The sequence below is a fragment of the Amphiprion ocellaris genome, chromosome 24, assembly GCF_022539595.1.
Source record: "Amphiprion ocellaris isolate individual 3 ecotype Okinawa chromosome 24, ASM2253959v1, whole genome shotgun sequence".
In the NCBI taxonomy this organism is placed as follows: Eukaryota; Metazoa; Chordata; class Actinopteri; family Pomacentridae; genus Amphiprion; species Amphiprion ocellaris.
Window position 1 is genome coordinate 18,375,906 of NC_072789.1, and position 26,814 is coordinate 18,402,719.

Sequence of the window (26,814 nt, forward strand, 5' to 3'; positions counted from 1 at the left end):
AGCCAAAAAACTACACTCTGTCCAATAAATATTTTTAGAGGTTTGTTCAATCCAAAATACAACATTCTGTCCATATACTTGTAGTTTTATTGGTTTATTCTACTCAAAATACTACTTCTGGTCCAATAACTTGTGGTTCTAAAGATTTGCGATCCCAAAATAGTACCTTCGAACTAAAAAGTTAGGGTTCAAAAGATTTATGCCAGCCAAAATATTACAATCTGTCCAAGTACTTGGAGTTTTCAAATGTTTATTCCACTCAGAATAGTGCTCTCAGTTCAGAGACAAACTACAGACGAATAATCATATAAAAGTCCTGAACCAAGACCAGGATCCTACAGTGGACAGAAACCAGTAGAGACCAGTTACATTCCAACAGGACTCCTTGGATGTACTTCATCACAGACACACTGACCTGTCAGAGGTTTTCCTGAGGTTCTCCTGAGGTTCTCCATGTTTCCATGGGAAACACCTGCTGTGGCTTCATTCAGACCTGGAAGTTCCATGTTCTCAGTTCTCAGTTCTCCGACTATAACGAAGCAAGAATCAATTTTTAAAAAGTGAAGTAAAACTACTACAAATAATGAAATGATCATTTTAAAACACAAAAAAAACACAAAGAGACACAAAGCAACCACAACGAGACAGAAAACTACAAAAGATGCAAAACAACCACAAAGAGACACAAAACAGCTACAAAGAGACACAAAACAACCACAAAGAGACACAAAATGACCACAAAGAGACACAAAACAACCACAAAGAAACACACATGAAAATATTCCAGTACACAGACAGAATAATCAACACCTCCAGTCTTCTTTTGTCCTTTATTGCTTTCATTTTCACGTTTCGCTTTAATTTTTTTACAAATAACATTTCCATTCCATTCAGACTATTTCTTGTTTCGCTCTGATTGGTCGCTTCCTTTTCTTTCCTCTGCAGTTTCCTTTTTCCACTTACATTTATTCATATTAGGGTTAATACAGTAGAGCAGAGCCTCTCACATTCATACAGAGAAGAAAACGTCTGAAACGCTACAGAAAAAACGCCGTAGAAAGAAGAACAAACATGAGAGAGAAGGATGTATTAGGAGTATTTACAGCTTAGGACCAACTACAGGCAGTGTAGCTGGTGACAATTAGAAAAATCTGACTTTTATATGGTTAAAGTCAAAATAAAACATGAGTGGAATGAGTTCAGCAGGATTTAAACAGGAAGTAGAATCCTAAACCCCATATAATGACTCAGAAGTGAGCATTTCACCAACACTCAAAGCGTCTCTATAGGCTATAGATATTAAATCACATTCAATCTTTAATTATTGCTCGTTAAAATGATCCTCAGAGGAACTGTTTGGGGGATCTTTAACATATAACTGCTGTGTTTCTTTATGTTATTACATTCTAAAATGGGATCCCAAGAAAAAAACAAGCCCCTCATGAGATTAAAAATACATCAATTTCTGGTCAAAACTAAAATAATGTAGTGTCTTAATGAACTACAAGATCTTCTGACAGGAGAACACAATTCAAATTTAATTAGTTTGGTGTTTAAATGGTGCTTTTTGGGATTAAAAACAAATTAGTTCCTCAACCATTAGACAGAAACCATGAGGAAGAAGTAGAAAAACAGTTGTGGCGAGCCGTTTTAACAGTTTATAGTTGAGTTTGACAACAACATCATTGTTTTGACCCATAAGAACCACAGCTCAAGATCTTTTTAGTTTAGTTTGGGATTTGTTCCAATGAAAGTTGTTGAAGCCACTTATCAGACACTTATAGTTCAGTCCTGACATCCCTCGTTAGATGTTGCAGATGAGTTTAACTTCCTAGGATTAAAATTACAGACGTCAACAGCGTCATATTTACTAATTACACCATGACTAATAGTTTTTATTCCAGATATGTCAAACGTAACTCCGAACAGTTCAAATCCCAGTTAGAGATCTCTGTAACTGATAATCGCAAATACCACTTAGCAGACACTTAGAATGCAGCCTTGAATTAAAGTTACAGATATCAGTAACATCTTTTTGACTCATAAGAACCACAGTTTAAGATCTTTTTAGTTTAGTTTTACATTTCTTCCAATGAAAGTTGGAGACACCACTTGTCAGTGGAGTTTTAACAGTTTATAGTTGAGTTTGACATCAACAACATCATTTTAACCCATAAGAACCACAGTTCAAGATCTTTTCAGTTTAGTTTTGGATAATAGTTGTAGACACCACTTATCAGACACTTATAGTTCAGTCCTGATGTCACTTGTCAGGCATTTTAGATGAGTTTAACTTCCCAGGACTAAAGTTACAGTCTATTGACTAATTACACCATGACTAAGAGTTTTTATTCCAGATATCTCAAACGTAACTCTGAACGGTCCAAGTCCCAGTTAGAGATCTCTGTAACTTAGCATTTATAGTCGCAGATACCACTTAGCAGACGCATAGAATACAGCCTTGAATTAAAGCTACGGATATCAACAGTGTCGTTTTGACTAATTACACGATGACCAGTCAGATCTCAGACGTCATTATAACTAGTTGTGATGATCATGTGAGGCTTGGAACGTGGATGGGTAGAAAACGCTGTGCAGACCTCAAATGTTCTTCTTGACCAGTTAAATGACAGATATCGGCAGTACGCATCCAGTCTGGATGTTAAATCAGTTCACCGTTCACGTCTTTTTCCAGCTGCTTGACGAGATGTGCTTCGGTGCATTCAGTTCAACGATTCAGGTGTGAGTCAGTCCGTTTTAAATACATTCAGGTAAGATTTTTCTCCCAGTCCATCATGAAATCTCAACCAATCTCAGGTTCGATTCTCCGGTGTCTCTGAAAACCTCCTCCTCCTCGCCGTCCCCTTCAGAGATGGCCGTCATGGGGGTGGCGAAGAGGCGTCGGCGGGCGGCGAAGCGTCGGCTGGCCGAGCAGGGAGGGGTGAGGGAGCGAGGTCGCACAGGGGAGGGGGAGGTGAGGAAGTAGAAGGGCGAGGACGAGGAGGTGAGGAGGAGGTGAGTCAGGTCATTGTCGAACATCGCAGAGAAGTCCTGAACACTCGGAGACTTGGGCGGCAGGATGAAGGGCTGGATAGGGTCTGGAGGCTTCGTCTGGAGCTCAGCGGTGGGCGAAGGTGCAACTTTACGGAGCTGCTCGACCGCCGACACCCGAGACGATGCGTCAGTCCGACTCCCCTTCCTCAGCAGGAGAGCCTTAAAGCTTTCACTTCTCGGACACCTTTGGCCTCGGAGGGCTGCAGGTCGAGTCGGGCGAGGCAGGGGGTCGGTAGGGGTCACCGGAGAGGACGAAGAGGAGGACAATGAGCGGTTCCTGACGTCTTTCGAATCCCTTCGACCAAACATCTTCCTCTTAGACCTGAGGCACAAAGACAAGACGTCAAAACATTCAGGCAGAAGCTTCTTACATCAGGCTCCACCTCCTGATTCAGATGTCATTGGCCCATTGATGGAGCTCAGTTATCATCTTATTTAATGGTGGTTGAACCATGATTTTACACTTATAAAGAGGAATAACTGTTGTGATTTGTTGGTTGGAGGAGGCATAAGCTAGCGTACTTTTACCATCATGACTTCAAGACCCAATAGTTTTGACTTACATTTTTATTCATTGGTTTTAGGATGGTGTTTGGTTGTATTTAGGCACCAAAAATACTTGGTTTGGTTGCGGAACCAAAGATGCTTGGTTAGATTTAAGCACTAATACTACTCAGTTAAGTTTAAGAACCAAAACTATTTGGTTTAGTTTTGGCACCAAAAGTCCTTAAGAAGTTTAGGTGCTAAAACTGCTCAGTTAAATTCAGGAACCAAAACTTCTTGGTTAATTTTACATCTTGAAAGTACTTGGTTCATTGTAGTGACTAAAACTACTTTGATAAAATCTCGATGGTTTGGTTACAATACAGTCTTTATGTTACAAACCTCCATTTTGTTTATTTCCAGGGTAGCAACTCCACCAAAGATTTTACATGAACTCATTCACTTGACATCATTGGGGTTATTTCCTATTCATCACTGATCAGAATGGAAGATAAAGTGTCTACTGAGCCACTGGAAGGTGGAGAATGACCCTACAGGCTCTAAACAGAGAAGGTTCCTGTCGAAAAGGAAACAAGGTGGAGAAGATAGCTAGTTGGGGAACATTTAAAGACCAGAATCTTCCATCTAGGGTACAATAAACCAGGGTCAGATTCTAGATCTAACAGGAGAAAACCAAGGTTACTGGTGAAGGACTTAAACTCCACTTGCTACGACTTCACTTACAGCTTTACCTGCAGCCAAACCCCGACTACCGGAGCTTTCACGCCGTTCCTTCCCATACTGCACTGCTCCACAGACAGAGGAACCAAGCAGACATGTGAGGATGTGGTTTAAGGTTTGGCTCAGTAACAGTGTCCGGTAATGTTTGTGTGTTTCTACCTGTGGATGACAGCGAATAGATCCTCCGTGGTTCGGGGCTGACCGGGGACGAACATCTGATCTGCCGACACATTGACGAACAGTTCGGCTGGGAAACAAACAAAGAGAAAACTGAAGATTAATTGCTGTCGTTTCAACAGTTGAAGTATTTGTCTTAAGTTTTCCTAAAAATGGAGTCAGAGAGGTGATTAAACGAGCATTTTTTTCCTAATCTAGTACCAGACTCTGAATGTCAGGGTGTGTATTACAAGTTTAAGCAGATTATTATTCCACAGACCATTTATAGCAGGAATCTAAGCTCTTATTCAGCAGCTTTCTGACTCAACTGGACCATGCTGGATATCTTATCTCCACTTACAGCTTGTTTGAGCAGAAACCTGGCCTACTTTACCACACACCTGCAAATATATCAGGTCTACTGAAATTTATCATGGTGGCCCTGAAGGCAGCAGAGGAGCCCAGTTTAAGGACAACTGGTACTTTAAAGGTACAGCTACAGAAAACACCTGCATAAATATCTTGACTCTCATGGAAAAGGTCCCAAACTCAGGCTAGGAGTACATAAATAGTGCCCAAGTAAAAGTACTGTCTTAATCAGCAACAAAACAACAACAAATAGTGGCTGGATGCAACTTCAGTTGTAAGAGCACGAAGGAAACAGAATAATAAAGGTTTGTTAAGTTAGCCTAGGGGCAGGTCTTGTGTAGTGGCCTATAGAGACAGGAGGCACCGCTTCTGAGGTACTTATAATGCAGTACTGACATGCTCACAGTCCTGAGGAGGCAGTTTCAACCTGTTAACACCTTGAATCATGCAAGTCTTTGGCCCACAGCATATTTCAGTGGAAAATACACTTCTTATCTTTCATGTAGTTGTCTATGCCATGCTTTTCAAGATGCTGCCAGATTCACGGCACCAATACCCATAATCCCTGTTGGGTCATGGGTTCCATAGATGTTTTCTAAGGTGCTGCTGGTCTCATTCCGGGTTTCCGAGGTGCCTACCATCCCCAAAGTACCAGTGATCCCCAATGTACATATCATTCCAGAGGTACCCATGGACCCAGAGGTACCCATGGACCCAGAGGTGCTCATGGACCCAGTGGTGCCCATGGACCCAGAGGTACCCATGGACCCAAAGGTGCTCATGGACCCAGTGGTGCCGATGATCTTGACTCTTGAACAGTGAACATGGTCCTATTCAGTCTACAACATGTAGACATTGGTCTGCTACAGTTGCATAGAACCTTATGTTGAACACTCAAAAAAACCCACAACAAAACTCTAAATACAGCAACTGCTACCAACTAGACTGTAGCACTGAGGTGAGGGCAACCAAATTTATGTCTCAGGTATGCTTGTGGAAAGCATGAATAGACCTTACATGGCTTCATAATTAACTTTCTTAGTTGTCTTTTATTTGTTTTAAAAAGCCAGTTGTAATGAGTCTACAAAGCAGTGCCGGTTCACTTGGTGGTTCTACCTGGTTCCAGAGAACAGAACCAGTTCTAGAGCTACTACTAACCCGACTTACCATCTAAAGATCCACTGGCCTCCGTCTGCTTCCCTCTCCTCTGGGTTCCTTCGTTTCTTCGCTCCTCCTCTTCCTCGTCTGGTTCCTGGATCAGGAGGTCTGGAAGTGACAGCTCCCCCCGCAGGCTGTCAGTGGACAGTGCGCTGCTGAGCGAGTACCTGCTCTGACCAATCAGAGCGCAGGAGCTTTCGGAGTCACTCGTCTCTTGATCGCACACTTTCATTGCTTTCTTCTGAGTCACTTGCATTATCCTGTCTTTTGTCACATCTCGCTCATCTCCAGACGAGGATGAAGAGGACGACGACGATGATGATGATGACGATGAGGGGGAGGGTGCCATTGTCGATGACATCATCAGCAGTTGCCTGCCTGGCCTCCGCTTCCTCCTCTTCCTTGCTTTGTCTTTTATCTTTGTAGATGATGTCGTCATCATCATCATTGCCTTCATCCCTCTCTCTAATGCCCTTTCCTTCTCATCTTCCTCTTCATCTTCAGCCAGTGATGACCTCATCATCCTCCTTTGAAATGTTTTCTCATCACCCTGATAAAGTCTTGTCTTGGTGATCCTCGTTACCCCAGTTTGGGAGCCCCCTGTCCAGATGTAAGCAGCTGCATGGAACCCTGAGCTCCCCAAGGTGCTGTAGGTACCATGACCCACAATCCCTGATGGGTCATGGGTTCCATAGATGGTTTCTAAGGTGCTACTGGTCTCAGTGTTTCTGGCCCCTGCAGTACCCATGATTTCCGAGGTGCTCATCATCCCCAAAGTACCAGTGATTCCCAGTGTGCCTATCATTCCCGAGGTACTCATGGTCCCAGAAGTTCCCATGGTCCCTGAGGGGCCCATGAACCCAGTGGTGCCCATGTACCCCATGATGCCCATGGACCCCGAGGTGCCCATGTACCCAGATGTGCCCATGATCCCAGAGGTCCCCATGGACCCCGTGGTGCCCATGGACCCAGTGGTGCCCATTGACCCAGTGGTGCCCATGATCCCAGAGGTGCCCATGGACCCAGAGGTGCCCACAATTTCTAAAGTGCTACTGGTCCCTATGGTGCTCTGAGTCTGTGAAATACCACTGGTCCTGGAGGTTCCTTTGAAATCCCTTTTTTTATTCTTAGATGCAAAGAGAGGTTCAGTTGTTTGGGGTGAGGTCAATAAGAGATCTGGCTTCCTGTGCAAAATTGGTGGTTTCTGCCGTGGAGGGGAGCTGGCAGGTGACAGTGTGGCAATGTCTGCAGTTGCTGCGTTCATCAAATGTGCAGGTGTCACCGAGTTGTCAGCGGTGCACGTCAAGTGCTTTGGTGGAGGTGCACTGTGGGTCACGTGTGTGTGCAAACAATTGTCCAGTGAATCCGCAGGGAGCTCCAAAGAAAGAGCTGAAATTTTTTCCCTGCTCTTCCCTCCATCTTGTCCTCGCCTGGTCTTGGGGGAAGCCATGACACCCAGGATACAAAGATCAGGCTTCTTTGGTGGAACTGGCTTCTCTGGAGAGCGGAGCTTCTTTGGGCTACTTGTCCTGAAGTTACTGTTAATGGTTTTCATATCAGCATAGGCCAAATCAGCAGCACTAAGACTCTGCATTCGTGATTTACTCTTGTCATTTTTCTCTACTGATAGTACTGTTTTGCTTGCTCTATATGTCTCTACATGCTCTGTTAGCTTAGCATCTGTCAGCATTGTATCTTTAACCTGCTGTTGTGAAGGTGCATGTTGGATAATTGTGTCAATGTGATTTTCGTCATAAGATATTTTTACCCAAGGACTCTCAGAACTGACGACTTGATTGCTTACAAGTGTAGCATACATGTCTGAGTCTTCCCTCCCCCGTTCATCAGACTGGATGTTTTGAGGAGTTTCATCATTGCTTGTCTGAGGCCCAGAGCTTCTCTGGTTAGCTGGGCTAGAAATAATGCCTTTTAAGTTCTGAAGATGAGAATAAACTGACTCACTGTCGGGTGTCACCATCTCAACTTCTGCTTGTCTGTAATCATTGTGATTTGATTTGAGTCCAGGTTGCTTTGCTTCAGCATCGACTGGGTCTTTAGGGCTAGCATTACTCATTAACGCACAAGCTATGTTAGCTTCATTGTGAGGTACATCACAGATAGCATGTTGTGATCCCGGTCCAGCTAGTTCCACGTCGGTGTTGGCAAGGCAATCAAGATTTACTTTATCAGACATAGCAGATGGTTGGTCCTGGTCAGTATTAGCATGGTTAGCATTAGCTGATGACATGTCAGCATGGATTTGGACTGCACCATTAGGAGATGCAGCATTGGCCAGCGGGGCATCCGGGTTCTTCACAGAGCGAAGCTTGATGCCCTGCAGAGCTTTGGCGGTGACCAGAGGGCATGGGGACGTGGCCACTTTAGCACAATTAGTTGGAGAGGGGAGGGGAAAGGCAGAGGGCATGGAGAGAGGAGGAAGAGGAGGAGGTGGCGGTGGAGGAGGAAGATCAGCGATCGGCATGTCTGGGAGTTCTAAAGACGGTGGAGGAGGTGGAGAAGCTGGGGGAGGAGGGTAGCTGCTGTGTCTCACAGCAAAGGAGTAGGGGGGAGGAGGAGGTCGGGAGAAAGGAGGTAGAGGAGGAGGAGGTGGAGGAGGAGGAGATGAAAGTGGAGGAGGAGCTACAGAGAGTTTGGTGAGAAGAGGAGGAGCAGGAGACAAAGGCAAGGAAGATTCTGGCAGAGGAGGAGGAGGAGGAGGAGGCAGGAGAGGAAGTTTGGCTGAAGATTCTAAGGAGGTGCAGGATGAGAGGGAGGAGGTGGATGAAAAGGAGGATGACAGGGAGGACAGGAGTGATGACTTCCTCTCTGGCACCGGAGGCTTCAGCTTCCCATCGGCCCGAGACCTTGTCCTGGGCAGGGAGGAGGTGACGGGTGAAAGGGGGAAGGAGGATGAAGTGGAGAAAGGGGAGGGTGGGGGGAGGGAAAAGGCTCCAGGACTGGCTGTGAGAGGGGAGGAAGGGGTGAGGGGGGAAGACAGTGGAGTGCCAGGAGTTGGGGTGTTGGACTGGCTGGAGTAACCACTGGAGGGCGAAGCGAGGTGCTGGAGCCCTGCCACAGAGGAGCCAGCAGGCTGGGGGTTGAGAGTAAGTCTGAGGCCTTCCTGTCCTGAACCTGGAGATGCTGGGGTGTGGACAGGAGGGTGATCGGGGGTGGTTGGTTGGTGATTAGGAGTAGGAGACTCAGCAGACGCCTGGCAGTCTGGGCTTAGAGGTTCAAAGGTTGTGACGGTCCCACAGTTCAGCCCACTCTGGCGTCTTTTGATCCGGGGCACCCAGGGATCGTGGTAGGTCTGGGGAGATGACTTGCACTTGGTGGTGTGCTCCAGGCGGGGACTGGTGGAATAGCGGGAGGGTTTGGTCCGACCGGATCGTCGTCTCAGAGAGTCTGAGCGTAGCGGCGGAGGAGGTGGGCGCTTGGACTTGCGGAGGGAAATGCTGCGGGTTGCAGTGCGATAATAGGAGGTGGAGGAAGAAGCGCTGGACCTCGTTTTCTCTCGGTTTAGCGAGAGAGAGGAGGTCATCTTCTCAGAGAACAATGAGTTGCTGTCAGTGCAAGAGGGGGTGGAGCGACCGGAGGAGAGCAGGGGGTTGCAGTTCCAACCATCCTCAGAAACACATCTTGTGTCCTGGGTGGTGCCGCTGTGGACACTGGAGCTGGGGGACAGGGGCTGGTAGCTCCATGTCTCCCCGCTGTAAGAGTCACAATCGTAGAAATGCTGAGCGATCTGGTGGGTCGGGGTCTGGTCATCCAGAGCCTGGTAGCTAAACTGAGACTCTGAATCAGTGATGGAGGAGCAGAAGAGGTAGTGGGTGGACGAAGGACCCTCATTCAGGGGCTTATCTCTGGGGTAAGACCACTCTGATGTTGGGGGTGAACCATGGATGGACGAGGAAGGGAAAGGAGACTGCGGCACAACTCTGGCCGTGGAGTCAAATGGCAGCAGGGGCTGGAGGTCACTGGGGAAACCCTGGAGATCTTGTGACTGGAGATGAGAAGAACAAAGTTAAGCAAACTTTTGTAATATTTAAAAAAATCAACTTTACTGAATTCCACTTCACTGACCTGGTAGCAGGACGAGGAGGCGCTGAGTGTCCTGTAGGAGGCGCTGGTGCAGCTGGCCTCAGAGTTAAGAGAGGAGTTGGCTGCCAGACGGGGGAGGCTGTGGAACTCTGAGGAGTGGCCTTTGACACGGGGGGAGGAAGTAAGGGAGGCCATGAGGCTGGACATCCCTTCTCCTCGAGGGGCTCGGATCCTCCTCGACTGTCCGTCCTTCCTGATTCCTCCATTCTCCTCCAACTCCATGTCCTGTGATTGGTTGGGGGAGCTGCAGGAGGCGGAGGCAGGTCGACCCACGGTGGAAAACTGACCAGGAAGAACCTTAGAGACCGAAGGCTTGGGGCTGACATCATTCGGTATTCCAGTAACCGTCTTACGGCGGTTGAGGTTACGGGGTCGTCTGGTTAGCGAGTCAGCATTGGAAAGCGTCCTTCGAAAACTGGCCTGACGATCAAAACTCTCACCTGAAATGTAAACAGATGAAAATACAACATCAGAAACCGAGTCTTCACAAGTCCTAAATCCAGCTATATGTCCAAGTTTAACCTTGGAACTGAGTTGGGTCAAATGTTAGGGTCGAGTTTGAAGGCAAAGGTCTGAGTTAAAGCTCAGATCCAAGTCCTGTCCCAGGTTCAAGTTTAGTTTCAAGTATTGTCCCAAGTCCAGGTCAAATCCCAAGTTCAAGCTGAGTTTACTGCGAGTCACAAACCAAGTCAAAGTCAAAGTCAAGATCAGTCACAGGTCCGAGTTAAACCCCAATTTTAGATCAAAACTCAAGCTTGTCTTGAGTCCCAAGTATGAGCCCTGAGTTCAGGTTCAAGTGGAGATAACAAGTCCGAATCAAGTCTCAGTTTTGCAACAGGTTTTATGTATGAGATTAATTCTGAGTCAGAGTCACATCTTAAACCAAAGTCAAATCTCAGTTGAAGGTCATGTCAAAGTCCAAATTCAGTCTTACGTCAAAGTTATATTAAAAGTCCGGATCAAATCCCAAGTTGGGTCGAGTCTGAACTGATAGTTCCACATCAAGTCTAAAGTTGAATCCCAACTTTAATCTTGAATTCTGAGTTTAATCTTGAGTTGGAGGTTTGAAGTGCAGCTGTACCCGTTACGTTGATGGGGACGACATCAGCAGCGACCGCCTTCGCCTGCTGCCTCATCCTCTCCTCCGGCGTTGGCAGTCGAGGCGGTGGCTCCATCTCCACGCCCACCGTTGGCTCGTAGGCCGGCGCGAAGACGTCCCAGCAGGAGGTGAGCTGGACGGGGTTCAGGACCAGCGGGGTCAGAGGTCGCGTGTTGTTCAAGATGAACCTCTCGTCTTCGTCTGAGGATGTTGACGACTGACAAACACAAAGAAGCTTCATTAAACCAGGTAAAGTCTGGATACAGCTCAGCCAAATTTAAGCTAGCTGGACTCTGATCTAGTCTGGACCGGTTGAGTTCAAACTTTATGTTGAGTCATCTTTAGCCTCATTAGCTTAGCATAGAGGGTTCTAGTACCTCAGTAGTCTAGTTAGTCGGATAGGCACTACTACTCTACTTCAGGGGGTTCTAGTCTACTTTAGAGAAGTTCGATCGATGTTTACCTTCCTCCTCCAAACTGAAAACTTGAAACAAACTGAAAAACAAGACTGAGAGAGAAAGTCCAAGACCCTGGACCTCTGAGGAGAGACATGAAGGAAGACAGGAATGGTGAGAAACAGAATAAAAAAGAAAAGCAATGGTGTCAGCTCTCCAGTTTGACCAGCAGGTGGCACTAAAACATATCGATTCTCCAAAACCAGAACCACAGCTGAGCCAAACGGGCCTAAAGGGTCACATCTGTTTGTTTAGATAATAAATATAAAGAATAAAGTCTTGAAATAATCATCTTCTGATTTAGGAAGCTGAAACCATCAATATTTATGATTGTCTTTTTAAGAAACAGTCAATCAATACATTGCCAATAATGTTGATCAATTAATAAATAGTTTTACTTCTAATTTTGATTCATTTTATAATGGAAAGTCAAACAATAACATGCAAAGTGACCAGAAAAAGCCTAAATTAGCATAAACAGACTAAAACAACCAAGAAAAGACTTACAAATGATGAGAAAGAGTCAAAAAATGGTGACAAGAAGAAGCAAAACAAACACAAAGTTACTGCAAGGAGATTAAACCAGCCTGAAGAGACACAAAACCAACAAAAAAACAACACAAGATGACCACAAAAAGGCAGAAAATCAGTAAAAATAGTCAAAAAATGACAAAATTAGCTTAAAGAAACACATAAACACAAAGAAACACGCAACAAAAAGTGAACCACAGAAAGAATAAAAATGATGACAAAAAGAAACACAACGATCAGAAAAAGACAAAACAATCAGAAAGGGACAAAATCAAGTTGAAAAGACAAAAAAACGACGACGAAATGAAGTAAAACAACTAAAGAGATGCAAAATTATCACAAGACGACGAGAAAGTGACTTTAAAGACACTAAATGGAGTGCTCTGATTGGTCGGGGCCTTCCAGACGTCCTGATTGGCTGAGCAGTCTGTGGGGGCTCATTAATATTCATGAGGCAGCAGCACTGCGTCTCACCATCTTCCTGCCTTTGTCCCGCCAGCGCCGCCGCGAGCTGCCCTCTGATTGGTCGAGGCCGGGGCTCTGTGGGCGGGGCCGAGCCGATCCAGGACACGCTGCAGACAGAGAACCAGAGGTTACCATCGATCAGACTGAGTTCTACTGCGGCGACATGCAGCTGCAGTGCTGCATTCACAACCCTGCAGCGCTGCAGTCGGTTCTACGGAGAACGTCAGAGAACAAACACAAAGCTGGGAATCTGATCATCACATCCACAGTGTGTAGCAGAAGGAGGCTGGAACTTATTATGACAAGAATGTGCAAAATGGTGACAAAAACGCACAAAACAACCACAAAGAAGCATTAAAAAATGAACAAAAAGAGACAAAATGACCACAAAGAGATGAAAAGTCACCGTGGAGAAACGCAAAATGGCCATAAAGACATGCAAAATGATGCTAAAAATACAAAAAATTAACACAAAGAGACAAAATCACTCCAAAAAAAGATGAGACACGAAACAACCACCAAAAAAAACATAGAAAATGAGCACAAAGAGGCCAAACAACCACAGACAAATGCAAAGTGGCCACAAAGAGACACACAATAATGGGAAATATATGCAAAATGGTGACAAAAAAGGCACAAAGCAACCACAAAGAAACATAGAAAATAAACAAAAAAAGACAAAACAACCATAAACGGATGCAAACAACCACGAACAAACACAAAATGGCCACAAGGACACAAAAAATGCAGCTAAAAAAGCATACCAAACTAACACAAAGAGACAAAATCTCCCCAAAAAGATGCAAAACAACCAAATGAGACACAAAACAACCACTAAAAAAAACATAGAAAATTCACACAAAGAGACAAAACAACCCCAAAAATACAAAAAACAACTATGAACAATCACAAAACAACCACAAAGAGACACAAAACAACCACAAGAGACACAAAACGAAGACAAAGAGACACAAATCGACCACAAAGAGACACAAAACAACCACAAAGAGACACAAAATGATGGTAAAAACACAAAAAACTAACACAAAGAGACAAAATCACCCCAAAAAAGATGAGACACAAAACAGGCCACCAAAAAAAAAATAGAAAAGGACCACAAATAGATGTAAAACAACCACGAAAAAACACAAAAATGGCCACGACACACAAAATGAAGCTGAAAAAACACACAAAAACATACAAAACTAACACAAACAGACAAAATCTCCCAAAAAAGATGTAAAACAACTGAATGAGACACAAAACAACCACAAACACACATAGAAAATGAACAAAAAGAGAGAAAACGACCACAAAAAGACAAGAAAGCAACTATGAACAATCACAAAATGGCCACAGATACAAAATTTTAAGAAAAAGGTGCAAAATGGTGACAAAATGGTACAAAACAATCACAAAGAGACACAAAACAACCACAAAGAGACATAAAATGACCACAAAGAGATACAAAACGACCACAAAGAGACACAAAACGACCACAAAGAGACACAAATCGACCACAAAGAGACAAAATCACCCCAAAAAAGATGCAAAACAACAAAATGAGACACAAAGCAAAATCCAAAAAACAGAAAAGGAGCCCAAAGTAACAAAACAACACAAAAAGATGCAAAACAACCACAAACACAAAAGGGCCACAGAGACACACAAAATGACACTAAAAAACATACATAACTAACATAAATAGACAAAATCACCCAAAAATGATGCAAAATGACCGTGGACAAATACAAAATGGCCACAAAAAGACACAAGATTATGAGACAAATGTACAAAATAGTGACAAAGAGACACAAAACAACCACAAAGAAACAGAAAACTATCAAAAGAAACAAAATGGCCACAAAAAGATGAAAAACCACCAAGGAGAAACACAAAATGGCCACAAAGACACACAAAATGACGTGAAAACACAAAAAAAGGAAACACAAAGAGACAAAATCAGCCCAAAAAAAGATGACACAAAACAACCACCAAAAAACACAGAAAATGAGCACAAAGAGACCAAACAACCACAGACATACGCAAAATGACCACAAAAAGACACACAATAATGGGAAATATATGCAAAATGGTGACAAAAATGCACAAAAGAACCACAAAGAAACATAGAAAATAAGCAAAAAGAGACAAAATGACCACAAAAAGATGCAAAACAACCACAAAGAGACATGAAACAACCACAGAGGGACAAAATGATCAGAGAGAGGCACATAATGACCACAAAGAGACACAAAACAACCACAAAGAGACACAAAACTAACACAAAGAGACAAAATCACCCCAACAAGGATGCAAGACAACAAAATGAGACACAAAACAACCACTAAAAAACAGAAAAGAAGCCCAAAGAGACCAAACAACCACAGACAACCACAAATTGCCCTCAAAGAGACAGAAAACTATGAGAAAATTATGCAAAAGAGACACAAAACAACCACAAAGGAGCATAGAAAATGAACAAAAAGATGCAAAACGACACAAAATAAACAAGGAGACAAAAAACACACAAAAAGCCGCAAAATGGCCACAAAAGGACACAAAATGGCCACAAAAAGAACCATAACAGGCATAAGAAAGCAAAAAACAGACACAAAATCTAAACAAAACACACAAAACTAAAACAGAAGCACAAAATACGATGAACAAAAAGACATGAAATGACCACAGAACACTGTAAGCACTTCCAAGCGTTCAGTCTCTGTTTTTTGTCGTACATTTTGGGGCTAATGACAAATTTTCCAACCAGAAATGTTTCGTTGAATGTTCCTGCTTTTAAGTCTTTTCAGTAGAAGATAGTTTTTAGTTGTTGCTCTGAAAGGATCGGTCAGGTGAAGTCAGTTTTTTGACACTCACCTCGCAGGTCATCGGCGATTCCTGATTGTTTCTTCCCGGGGATGAAGCGTAGACCCTGCCGGGGCTTCTGGGTAGTGTAGTGAACGGACCACCTGCTGTCGCCGTCTCCTGCAGCACAAAGAAGAAGAACAAGAGTTCATGAATCCATTCACCCAGCAGCAGCCTCAGCACTCCTCAAGGTCACCTCCACTGGGCTTTTATTGCGAAGGAGACAGGTATCTAATTAACACACAACATTATTCTGAATCTCTGGATCTTTTGCCTCTTAGACGTCGCCTCGCTGTGTGTAGCTATACCCAAAAATACTCACAATAATCACAAATTCACAAATTTTTACTTCCTCTTCTGCAAAAACTTCAACAAAGCAAGAACAAAAACACATTTTTACTTTAAAGTTTGTCACACACAAACAAATACCAGCTAAGGAGACAAGAACTGGACTCCAAGAGGTTCCTGGCATCCTCAAGGGGGACCATAGGTCCTTGAAGAGGCTCCTAAAGAGGCTAAAACGAATCTTAAGGGTCCACATACAGGGTTAGAGATCAAAGATGAGGCTTTAAGTGGTTCTTTAGAAAAACCCAAGGTCCTTGAGGAGGTCCTACAAGTACACGAGAGTTCTACAGATTACCGAGGTCTGATAGGTCTTTGAGAATCCACAGTTTGTCCTTCACCAGGTACCAGAAGTTCTTAAAGAGTCTAAAATGGTTCTAGAGCTGATTCTGTGTCACAAAAGGATATACATCACAATGGGATATACAAGGGTCTCGAGGAAGGTCCTGGGGTCCATGAAGGACTTCCAGGAGCCAAAGAGAAGTTACCACAAGACCTTAAACAGGTCCTTAAAAAACATATATCCTTAAGGTGTCCATGCAGAGCCTTGGGGTGGTTCTATGGTTCTTTGAGGCTGAGATAATTCTTAAGGTTTCTGAAACACTGCCAAATATCCATGATGGACCCAAGGAGAAGGTACCACAAGTTCTTCAGCAGGAGTTCCCAAAGAGCTTCCAGGGATCCTTGAGAACTGTAGACGTCCTTAAGGAGTCCTTTCCGAGTCTTGAGGTGGTTCTATGAGTAGTTTTCACTGAAATGGCCCTTGTAGAAGTGTCAAAGTTACTTAAATATTCCCAGTAATCATCAGGAGCGTGAAATAGATGTTTGAGAAGCTGCAGTTTGTCCTTCAACTGGTACCATGCGGTCTTCAAGAGGGTTAGATGAACCTGAAGTGTACTGATATGATGTCCGAGAGTCAAGATGAGGCTTGAGGGAGTGCAGATACAAGGGCGTTCCAGAAACCATGCAGAATGTACAGCAGATGTTTGAGAAGCTGCAGTTTGTCCTTGAGGAGGTACCTCAGATTCTCAAAGAGGCTGTGATGCTACCTAAGCTCAAAGATCCATGATGGGGCCACTGAGATGATACCATAAGATCTCTAGCAAGAGTTTCAAGGAGCTTCCAGGGGTCCTTGGGTCTTCTCATGTCCTTAAGGAGTCCATCCAGAGTCTTGAGGTGGTTCTATGGGTCGGATAAAGTCTTCGGTGACATCTAAAATTTAGATGAAAGTTTTCTAGAAATCATCGAGAAGGTGTAAAAGATCTTTGAGAAGCCTCCATTTGTTGTTCAGTGGGTAACACGTGTTCTTAAAGAGGTTTAGATGGTTCTGTAGGAGGTTCTGAAATCACATAGCTTCTCAGTGAAGGTCTTGAAGTTCTTAAAGGAATTCTGGGTCACGAAGAAGGTACCTCAGGTTGTTAAGTATGTCGTAAGTGTCACTCAGAAGTTTTGAAGGATCTTTAAGAACAGGTACATGTCCTTAAAGAGTCCTTGAGGTGGATCCAGGGGCCCCTGAGAAGCCTTAAGCTGTCCTTGAGCAGATACTGAAGGTCTTAAAAGAGGCCAAAACGGTCTTACAATGGTTCTAGGCCACAGTGAAATATAACGACCCTTGAAATGGTCCAAGAGACCTTGAAGGGGTTCTAGATCCATGAAGGCGGTACCACAAGTCCTTGGACATGTCCAAAGAGTGTTCCTTGGTTTCCAGGGACCCTTGAGAAGACAGAAAAGTCAGAAGCCTCAATGGATATTTAAGAGATTCTGGGCATTACAGAGACATGGCAAGGTCCCTGAGGGAGGTCCTGAAGTCCCTTAAAGGAGTCCAGTGGGCACTGAGAAGGTACCACAGATTTCCCAGGAGTCTTTGAGAAGAAAAGGAGATCCTTTGGGGTATTTAAGGATATTCAAGGGGCCTCTGAGGAGACTCCAAGGGTCCTTGAGAAGGTTCTGAGAGCTATAAAGCTCTTGAATAGGGTCTTGGAGTACAGGGAGACTCCAGGGGTCCTGAAAGAGATTACAGGATTCGTTGAGGACTTTCCTTGGGTCCTTGAAGAGATTCCAGGTATCCTTGAGAATATTCCTGGTATTGTGAAGAAATTCAAGGGGCCCTTGAGAAGTAACAGGATTCATAGAAAAGCTTAAATGGTACCTGAGAAGGTTGTGGGAGTCTTGAAGAGGATGCCAGAGTCCTTAAGGAGAGTCCAGGGGTCCTTGAGGAGACTCCAGGGGTCCTTGGGGAGATTTCAGACGTTCTTGAGCAGCAACGTTTCCTTAGAGAAGCTTAAATGGTTCATAAGGAGGCTGTGAGACTTACAAAGCCTTGAAGACGGTCCTGGAGTCCTAAAGAAGACTTCAGGGGTCCTTGAGGAGTCCTTGAGAGGTAATGGGTTCCTTAGATTGGCTTAAATGTTACCTTTGAAGGTTGTAGGAGTCTCGAAAAGGGAGACTCCAGAGGTCCTATAAGAGGTTCCAGGGTCCTTGAACATGTGCCAGAGGTACCATCAGTGGTCTGCGGGTGTTCCAGGGTTTTGGAGGGTCCTGGAGTCCCTGAGGAGGGTCCTTGAAAGCGTGTTGCCATGGTAACATGCAGTGCACAACAGGCCGGCTCTCATGCAGGTAACCGCAGCGACCTGAACAGCAAAACATGCGGCCAACAGCCAATCACAGAGCGGCAGGCTATGAGGTCATCTGTGGGTTTTAGACTCACCGCGACTCTGGCTGAGGAGTCTGAGGACGGACTTGATGGCTGCTCCGATCAGAACCATGACGATGCTGCTCAGATGCACAACAGACACACAACAGACCCACAACGGCACACACAACAGACCCACAACGGACGCACAGCAGACCCACAACAGACGCACAGCAGACCCACAGCAGATGCACAGTCCTGCGGCTGCAGCAGACAGCAGCAGTAATGCAGCTCGACTCACTGCAACGCTGCTGCTGCTGCTCTCCTCCCACCGCTCTCTCGCTGCTCTCTGACGGTGTCGCTCGCCCCCCCTCCTTAAATCTACACACACACACACACACACACACACACACACACTTATACAGACACACACACACACACACACTATGTTGGCGTCCTGCCAGCACACGTGTGTCCTTCATGTGTGTCTTCAGGTGATGAAGATGACACACAAAAAACACTGAATGAACACACACTGTGTCTGTACATGTGTGTGTGTGTGTGTGTGTGTGTGTGTGTGTGTGTGTGTGTGTGTGTGTGTGTGTGTGTGTGTGCGTGTGTGTGTCCACTCTTCATCTACTATTCTGTGTGTTGCTGTATTTCTGAGGACTAAACCAACTACTGTAGAGGATTAACTATGTGATAAAACACAGAGAGATACAGAAAATAACATTCAGCAGAGTTACACATGACAGTTTGTCTCTTTGTGGTCGTTTTGTGTTTCTTTGTGGTCATTTTGTGTCTCTTTGTGGTCGTTCTGTGTCTCTTTGTGGTTGTTTTGTGTCTCTTTATGGTTGTTTCGTGTCTCTTTGTTGTCGTTTTGTGTCTCTGCGGTCGTTTTGAGTCTCTTTGTGGTTGTTTTGTGTCTCTTTGTGGTTGTTTTGTGTCTCTGTGGTCGTTTTGTGTTTGTGGTCATTTTGTGTCTCTTTGTGGTCGTTTTGTGTTTCTTTGCGGTGGTTTTGTGTCTCTTTGTGGTTGTTCTACATCTGACTGAGGCTCTGGATCGTGGCCTTGGATCTCCTGGATGTAGAACGTTGATGGTTGACGGAGGTGACACGTGACCTTCATGGTGAAAGTGAAAGTGTGTCGACTATGTGGGCCAGTGGAGCAGCTAATTACCGTCAGTCTGTCTGTCTCCACCTCGCAACACTCATAATTAGCTCCAGTAATTAGACAGTAAGTAGGTCATCATTACTTCATGCTGTTATACACACAGGAGGAGCAGCTAACGGAGGCTAACAGAAGCTAACGGACAGCTCCAGGTGTGCTTCACCTGGCCGACATTCAGCTGCAGGTGACAGGTGAAGCCGACAGGTAGCACCTGCTGCCGCTACAAAGCTACTCATCTGCTAATGCAGGAATTAGCCATTAGCCTTGCATATGGAGCTGCTGCTAATCCCTGCACACACACACACACACACACACACACACACACACACACACACACACACACACACACACACACACACACACACACACACACACACACACACACACACACACAGAGAGAGCAGATTATGCTCATGAAGACAGACTGAGGAGAACTGCTGTGTTTCTGTTCAGTCTCTGAGACAAAAACATCAGTGATCAGTGACACCAGATTGAGCCAGAACCACCAAATCTGGACCAGAACTACCACATCTGGTACCAGAACTACCACATCTGGACCAGAACCACCACATCTGGACCAGAACCATCACATCTGGACCAGAATTGATCAAAACTGACCAAACTGATATCAAGTCAAATCCTTGATATCTGTCACCAGGTGGGAGAGAACTGAGCCAAAACTTTAATATCTTACACCAAAACCTAAACATTTCGCACCAATGCCAAATCTGGCAACAAAATCCAGATATCTGGCACCATCTAGGACCAAACTAAGTCAAAACTTTAATATCTGGCACCTATACCAGGACATCTTACACCAAAATTACGTTTGCCACCAACACCATATATGGCACCATCTAGGACCAAACTGAGTCAAAATTTTAGCATCTGGAACCAAAATCTGGATATCTGTCACCAACCAGGACCAAACTGGGTTAAGATGTTGACATTTGCCACAAAAACAATGATATTTGGCACCAACACCATATATGGCACCAAAACCATTACATATGGTGCCTGTACCATGACATCTGTCACCATCTTGGGCCAAACTGAGCTAAAACTCTAATATCTGGTACCATCTAGGGCCAAAATTAGCCAAAACCTTTATATCTAGCACCAAAACCCTGACATCTGGCACCATCTAGGGCCAAAATGAGCCAAAAGCTTTATATCTAACACCAAAACCATGACATCTGGCACCATCTAGCGCCCACCTAAGCCAAAACTTTACTATCTGGCACCAAAATCTGGATATCTGTCGCCAACCAGGACCAAACCGAGCTAGAACCCATCTGGCACCAAAACCACAACACTTGGCAACAACACCAGGACATCTGGCACCAACCAAGACCAAATTGAGCCAAAAAATTGCTATTTGGCACAAAAACCACAATATTTGGCACCAACACAATATATGGCACCACCTAGGACCAAACTAAGCCAAAACTGTAGTATCTGGCACCAAAACCAGGACATACAGGTCTATACCATGACATCTGGCACCATCCAGGACCAAGTTAAGCCAAAACTTTAAGATCTGGCACCAAAACAACAACATTTGGTACCAACATCATATCTGGCACCAAAACCGTGACATACGGTGCCTGTACCATGATATCTGGCACCATCTAGAGCCAAACTGAGTTAAAGACTTAATATATGACACAAAACCAGGACATCTTGCACCATTTAGGACCAAATTAAATCAAAACAACAACATCTGGCACCAAACCGTAGGACGGTCGAACATGTGACCCCAGCTAGTCTAGCTGTTCTGGACCAAACTGGGCCAATCAGCAGCAGCGTTTGTTGTTGTAAAGGTTCTACTAGAAACAGTTCAACTACCCAGAATTCCTAGCAGTACCTCTCAGCAGAAGGGGCGTGGTCTGCTGGGCCTCCTGTCTGGAGCTCCGTCCCTGTCGCTGCTTGAACCAGAGGAATCCGGTGCGGCGCCTCCTGCTGGGCCGGTAGCGGTACTGCGGCGGTACTTCTGGCTCCCTGAAGCCCGGCGGGACGCTGAGCGGGGACGGGACAGGTAGGGCGTACCCGGGGCGGGGCTCTGGCATCGGGGGGCAGGAGCTGGTCCGGCGCCGCTGGCCGAGGACGGGGCAGGAGGGGCGCTGCAGCTGGAGGTGCGGTGGCGGTGGCAGCTTCCCATGAGCCTCAGGGGCCAGGAACAGTTTCCCATGAGCCTCAGGGGCGAAGGACGGGTGGACGTGGGGGCGTGGGGGTAGATGCTGGGGACGGTACCAGGGGCTTTTGGACTGCAGGTGTGGTGGGAGGGGCTTCCTGTCGCCCCAGATGGCCTGGTGGTGCTGGTGGATCTTGGCGCTGAGGAGGCGCCGCCGCAGGCTGCCCTCCGTCTTCAGCTGCAGGGCGGCCATCTTACGTGGGAGGAGCTCGTCGCGCTCGTCGTCGGGACTCGAGTTCCAGCAGCGAGACGCCACGCCAGGCCCCGCCCCCTCACCGCTCAGACACTCCACGTATGAAATCATCCTGTCCTAAGAGCTGATTGGCTGTCAGATGGTCTGCTACTTCCTCCTTTGTATGTTCATCTTTCACAATAAAACCCCAGAAGATTTCTAACCCTTCATGTTTTCATTATCTTTCCCTTCACAATGAAAGTCCAAACAACGTTTAATCATCGCTGGTCGCTCAAAAAAAAGTCCTCACTAAATGGTTGGAGAGCCTTTAGTCGTTCTGTCATTCAGAGTAAGAGACGCTTTTTTTCACTTCAAAATAAAAGAAATGTGATAAAATCCCCAGAAGGCAAAATTTTCACAATAAAACATCCAAAATGCCAGACTTTCACAATAAAATCCCTCAATGTCAGTCTTTCACAACAAAATTTCACAATAAAATCCCCCAAAAGGTCAGTTTTTCACAACAATAGTCCCTAAAAGATCAGATTTTCACACTCAAATTTTTACACTTTCACAATTAAAATGCCCAAAAACATTAGAATTTCTCAATTTAAAAAAAACCCCAAAAGGTCAGACTTTCACAATAAAATCCCAATATGTTGACAATAAAAGAAACCCCAAAATATCAGAATTTCACAATAAAACTACTCCAAAGGTCAGACCTTCACAATAAAATCCCTCAAAACGTCAGAATCTCCCAATAAAATCCCTAAAAGACTTTCAAAGTAAAATCCCCCTAAAAGGGGAGTTTTCACAATTATAATCCATAAAAGATCAAACTTTCAAAATGAAATCCCCAAAAGATTAGGCCTTCACAATAAAATTCTTCGAGATGTCAGACTTTGACAAAAAAATTCACAATAAAATCCCTAAAGCATCAGAATTTTACAATAAAACTTTCACAATAAAGTCCCCCAAAATGTCAGTTTCTTACAATAATAATCCGCAAAAGGTCAAAGTTTCACAATAAAACAATCCCAAACGTCATAATTTCACAATAAAACCTCCAAAATGTCAGACTTTAACAATAAAATCCCCCAAAACATCAAACTTTCAAAATTAAAACCCAAACAGGTCAGACTTTCAAAATAAAATCCGCAAAATGTCAGTCTTTCACAAAGAAATTTCCCAATAAAATCCCTAAAAGGTCAGACTTTCACAATAAAATTCCCGAAAACATAAGAATTTCCCAATAAAAAATGAAAAGATCAGACTTTCAAAGTAAAATCCCTAAAAGATTAGACCTTCACAATAAAATCTCCCAAAAGGTTAGTCTTTCACAAGAAAATCGCCTCACAGTCACAATAAAAACCCAAAACATCAGAATTTCACAATAAAATCCCTAAAGTGTCAAATTTTTGCATGAAAACTCCAAAAATGTCTGCCTTGTAGTAAATAAAAACACTTCCTGTGTCTCCTTCTCAGACATTCTTCAGAGGAATTCCATAAAAAGACGTTTTTTCTAAACTTCTGGAGACATTTTGCATCTTCACAAACCTGCCTCACACTTCTTCACCCAACAGCTCCGAACATTTCACAATAAAAGAATCTCCAGACAGCATAAAAACTCCATAAAGCTAGATTCCTGCTGCTCCTCTTCCTCCACATTAAAACATTAAACTGATCTAGACCCAGAGCTGCTCCTGGTGGAGGTGTTGGACAGAGGATGTTTCTGTGGTGCTGCGTCTCCTCTCCAGGACTCTAATCTACAGGATTATCCAGGTCTGCAGATGGCAGGTATTTACTCCACATGCTGCCTCCCACTCCATGAGGAGGATTCTAACGACAGAAGGTCGCAGCTTAATTAAACTTCACCTGAACAGCTGCTCACATTCTGCTGCTGGAAACAAATCAGGTAGCAGCCAACAGGTGGATTCATACGCCGCTGAAAATAGACCCCAGAAAACGCACTGCTGCTTCCTGTTTAGGTGATAAATTCAACATTTTAGTAAGTTTGTAAGAACAACCAGAGGCTACAAGAAGATACAAAACAACCACAAAGAGACACACAACGACCTCAAAGAGACACAAAGAGACAAAAAATGACCACAACGAGACACACAACAACTCAAAGAGAAATAAAACAACCACAAAGACACAAAACAACCACAAAGAGACACAAAACAACCAAAAGGAGAAGCAAAACGACCACAAAGAGACACAAAACAACCACAAAGAGACACAAAACAACCACAAAGACACACAACGACCTCAAAGAGACACAGAGAGACAAAAAACGACCACAAAGAGACACAAAGCCCAGCCGTGTTCCAGCTTCAACAGACACACAAAAACTGAAGAACATCTTCTGACCCAAAACGTTCACTGCAACCCACAAACATTCAGCCTGTACACAAAATACTACCACCAGCAGTACTACTACTACCAGTACTACTACTGAATACACAGACATGATGGTTATGTATTGATCAGTACCTCAATGTTTAGCTGATCCTGAGTGGAGGAATGCTGCTGTTATAAAGGACTTTATTATTATTATTATTATTATTATTATTATTATTATTATTATTATTATTATTATTATTATTATTATTAATAATAATAATAATAATATAATAATAATAATAATAATAATAATAATATAATAATAATAATAATAATAATAATAATAATAATAATAATAATAATAATAATAATAATAATAATAATAATAAAGTGTTTTAGCTGATCCTGAGTGGAGAAATGCTGCTGTCATAAAGGACTTTATTATTATTATTATATTATTATTATTATTATTATTATTATTATTATTATTATTATTATTATTATTAATATTAATAATAATAATAATAATAATAATAATAATAATAATAATAATAATAATAATAAAGTGTTTTAGCTGATCCTGAGTGGAAGGATGCTGCTGTTATAAAGGACTTTATTATTATTATTATTATTATTATTATTATTATTATTATTATTATTATTATTATTATTATTATTAATAATAATAATAATAATAAAGTGTTTTAGCTGATCGAGTGGAAGGATGCTGCTGTTGTAAAGGACTTTATTATTATTATTATTATTATTATTATTATTATTATTATTATTATTATTATTAATATAATAATAATAATAATAATAATAATAATAATAATAATAATAATAATAATAATAATAATAATAAAGTGTTTTAGCTGATCCTGAGTGAGCGTCTGACAGTGAATTTAATCACGATTAAATATTTCAGTCGTTGCCCAGCACTTGAAGCAGTAACCATAGCAACGGCTGCACAAAGGGACACACACACACACACACACACACACACACACAGAACGTCTACATGAATTCTCTCTCACCTTTTACACACAGCATGCTGTCCTCTCTCACCCGGCGTCCATCAACATGTTTGTGTGTCTGTTGTGTGTCTGTTGTGAGTCTGCTGTGAGTCGACAGACTGAAGTAACTCCAGATTCCTCTCTGGGTCTCCCCTCCCTCTCGTATCTCCTCACTCATCCCTCCCCTCAGCATGGCATCGCTTTGTGTCTCTTTGAGGTTGTTTTGTGTCTCTTCTCTTGTTGTTTTAAGTCTCTTTGTGCCTGTTTGTAGTTGTTTTACGTGCCTTTGTGTTTATTTTGTGTCTCTTTGCGGTCGTTTTGTGTCTCTTTGTGTCTGTTTGTGGTTTTATGTGTCTTTGTGGTTGTTTTGTGTCTATTTGTGGTTGTTTTGTGTCTCTTGGTAATTGTTTAGTGTTTTTTTATGGTTGTTTTGTGTCTCTTTGTGGTTGTTTTGCATCTCTTTGTGGTTGCTTTGTGTCTCTTTGTGGATGTTTTTTTAAATATTTTCTATCTTTGTGGGAGGCTCTGAGAGAACAGCGGCTGCAGCAGGGGATGATGGGAGATGTAGTTTGGCGTCTCCTCAGCAGGTATTTGTCTCTGCAGACAGAAATAGCTTCATTAATCACCTCAGTGTCACCCAGTTACTGAGCCGCACACAATGTCCTCCTCATGTGACCCACAACAACCCAGTAGTCTGTAGAATGCAGGCCTCATAGCAGAGAAGACTTTAGATCTGGCATCATTTCATGGTTTCATTAGTGGTGGTTTAGTGATTGTTGATGAACTGGATCATGAAGTTTACTGATGGAACTATGATGATGTGGAGCCCCCTGCTGGTCACTGAGGACAACACACACTGATACACAGTACACAAACTAACACACACTGATACACAGTACACAAACTAACACACACTGATACACAGTACACAAACTAACACACACTGATACACAGTACACAAACTAACACACACTGATACACACATTAGTACACAAACTAACACACACTGATACACACATTAGTACACAAACTAACACACACTGATACACAGTACACAAACTAACACACACTGATACACAGTACACAAACTAACACACACTGATACACAGTACACAAACTAACACACACTGATACACAGTACACAAACTAACACACACTGATACACACATTAGTACACAAACTAACACACACTGATACACACATTAGTACACAAACTAACACACTGATACACACATTAGTACACAAACTAACACACACTGATACACACATTAGTACACAAACTAACACACACTGATACACACATTAGTACACAAACTAACACACTGATAAACACATTAGTACACAAACTAACACAACAAAACTAATCCAGCAGTCTGAAGCAAAACCACCTCAGAGTCAGTTTGTGTGTTTTTGTTCACATTTTCTGAGTGTTTGTGATTGTTTTGTGTCTTTTTGTGGTTGTTTT

The 26,814-nt window shown here is 43.5% G+C and overlaps 1 protein-coding gene across 7 annotated transcripts; it reads right to left on the reverse strand.

Moving 5' to 3' along the window:
* Nucleotides 1-816: 816 nt before the first annotated feature.
* Nucleotides 817-25,449, reverse strand: nhsl1a (NHS-like 1a). Of its 7 annotated transcripts, none has more exons than XM_035954713.2 (10): nucleotides 21,489-23,750; nucleotides 15,490-15,597; nucleotides 12,622-12,719; nucleotides 11,625-11,699; nucleotides 11,144-11,378; nucleotides 10,045-10,502; nucleotides 5,971-9,964; nucleotides 4,438-4,525; nucleotides 4,282-4,343; nucleotides 3,236-3,376 (listed from the first exon to the last, which is right to left on the reverse strand). In XM_035954713.2, exons 1-9 carry the CDS (start codon nucleotides 22,117-22,119, stop codon nucleotides 4,319-4,321), a joined length of 5,712 nt encoding a protein of 1,903 aa, XP_035810606.2. In that variant the 5' UTR covers nucleotides 22,120-23,750; the 3' UTR covers nucleotides 3,236-3,376; nucleotides 4,282-4,318. The 7 variants fall into 7 exon arrangements, with proteins under 7 accessions (XP_054864235.1, XP_035810604.2, XP_035810608.2 ...); XM_035954714.2 differs by having other exon boundaries at nucleotides 3,239-3,376; nucleotides 4,290-4,343; XM_055008260.1 differs by lacking the exons at nucleotides 4,282-4,343; nucleotides 21,489-23,750 and adding an exon at nucleotides 25,371-25,449 and having other exon boundaries at nucleotides 817-3,376.
* Nucleotides 25,450-26,814: the final 1,365 nt, after the last annotated feature.

Coding starts and splice junctions, on each gene's coding strand:
- nhsl1a (XM_035954711.2), bottom strand. CDS start 22,119: ATGATTTCATACGTGGAGTGTCTGAGCGGTGAGGGGGCGGGGCCTGGC. Junction 11,379..11,624: donor TTTCAGTTTGGAGGAGGAAG/GTAAACATCGAT, acceptor TGTGTTTGTCAG/TCGTCAACATCCTCAGACGA. Junction 10,503..11,143: donor CGTCCCCATCAACGTAACGG/GTACAGCTGCAC, acceptor TTTACATTTCAG/GTGAGAGTTTTGATCGTCAG.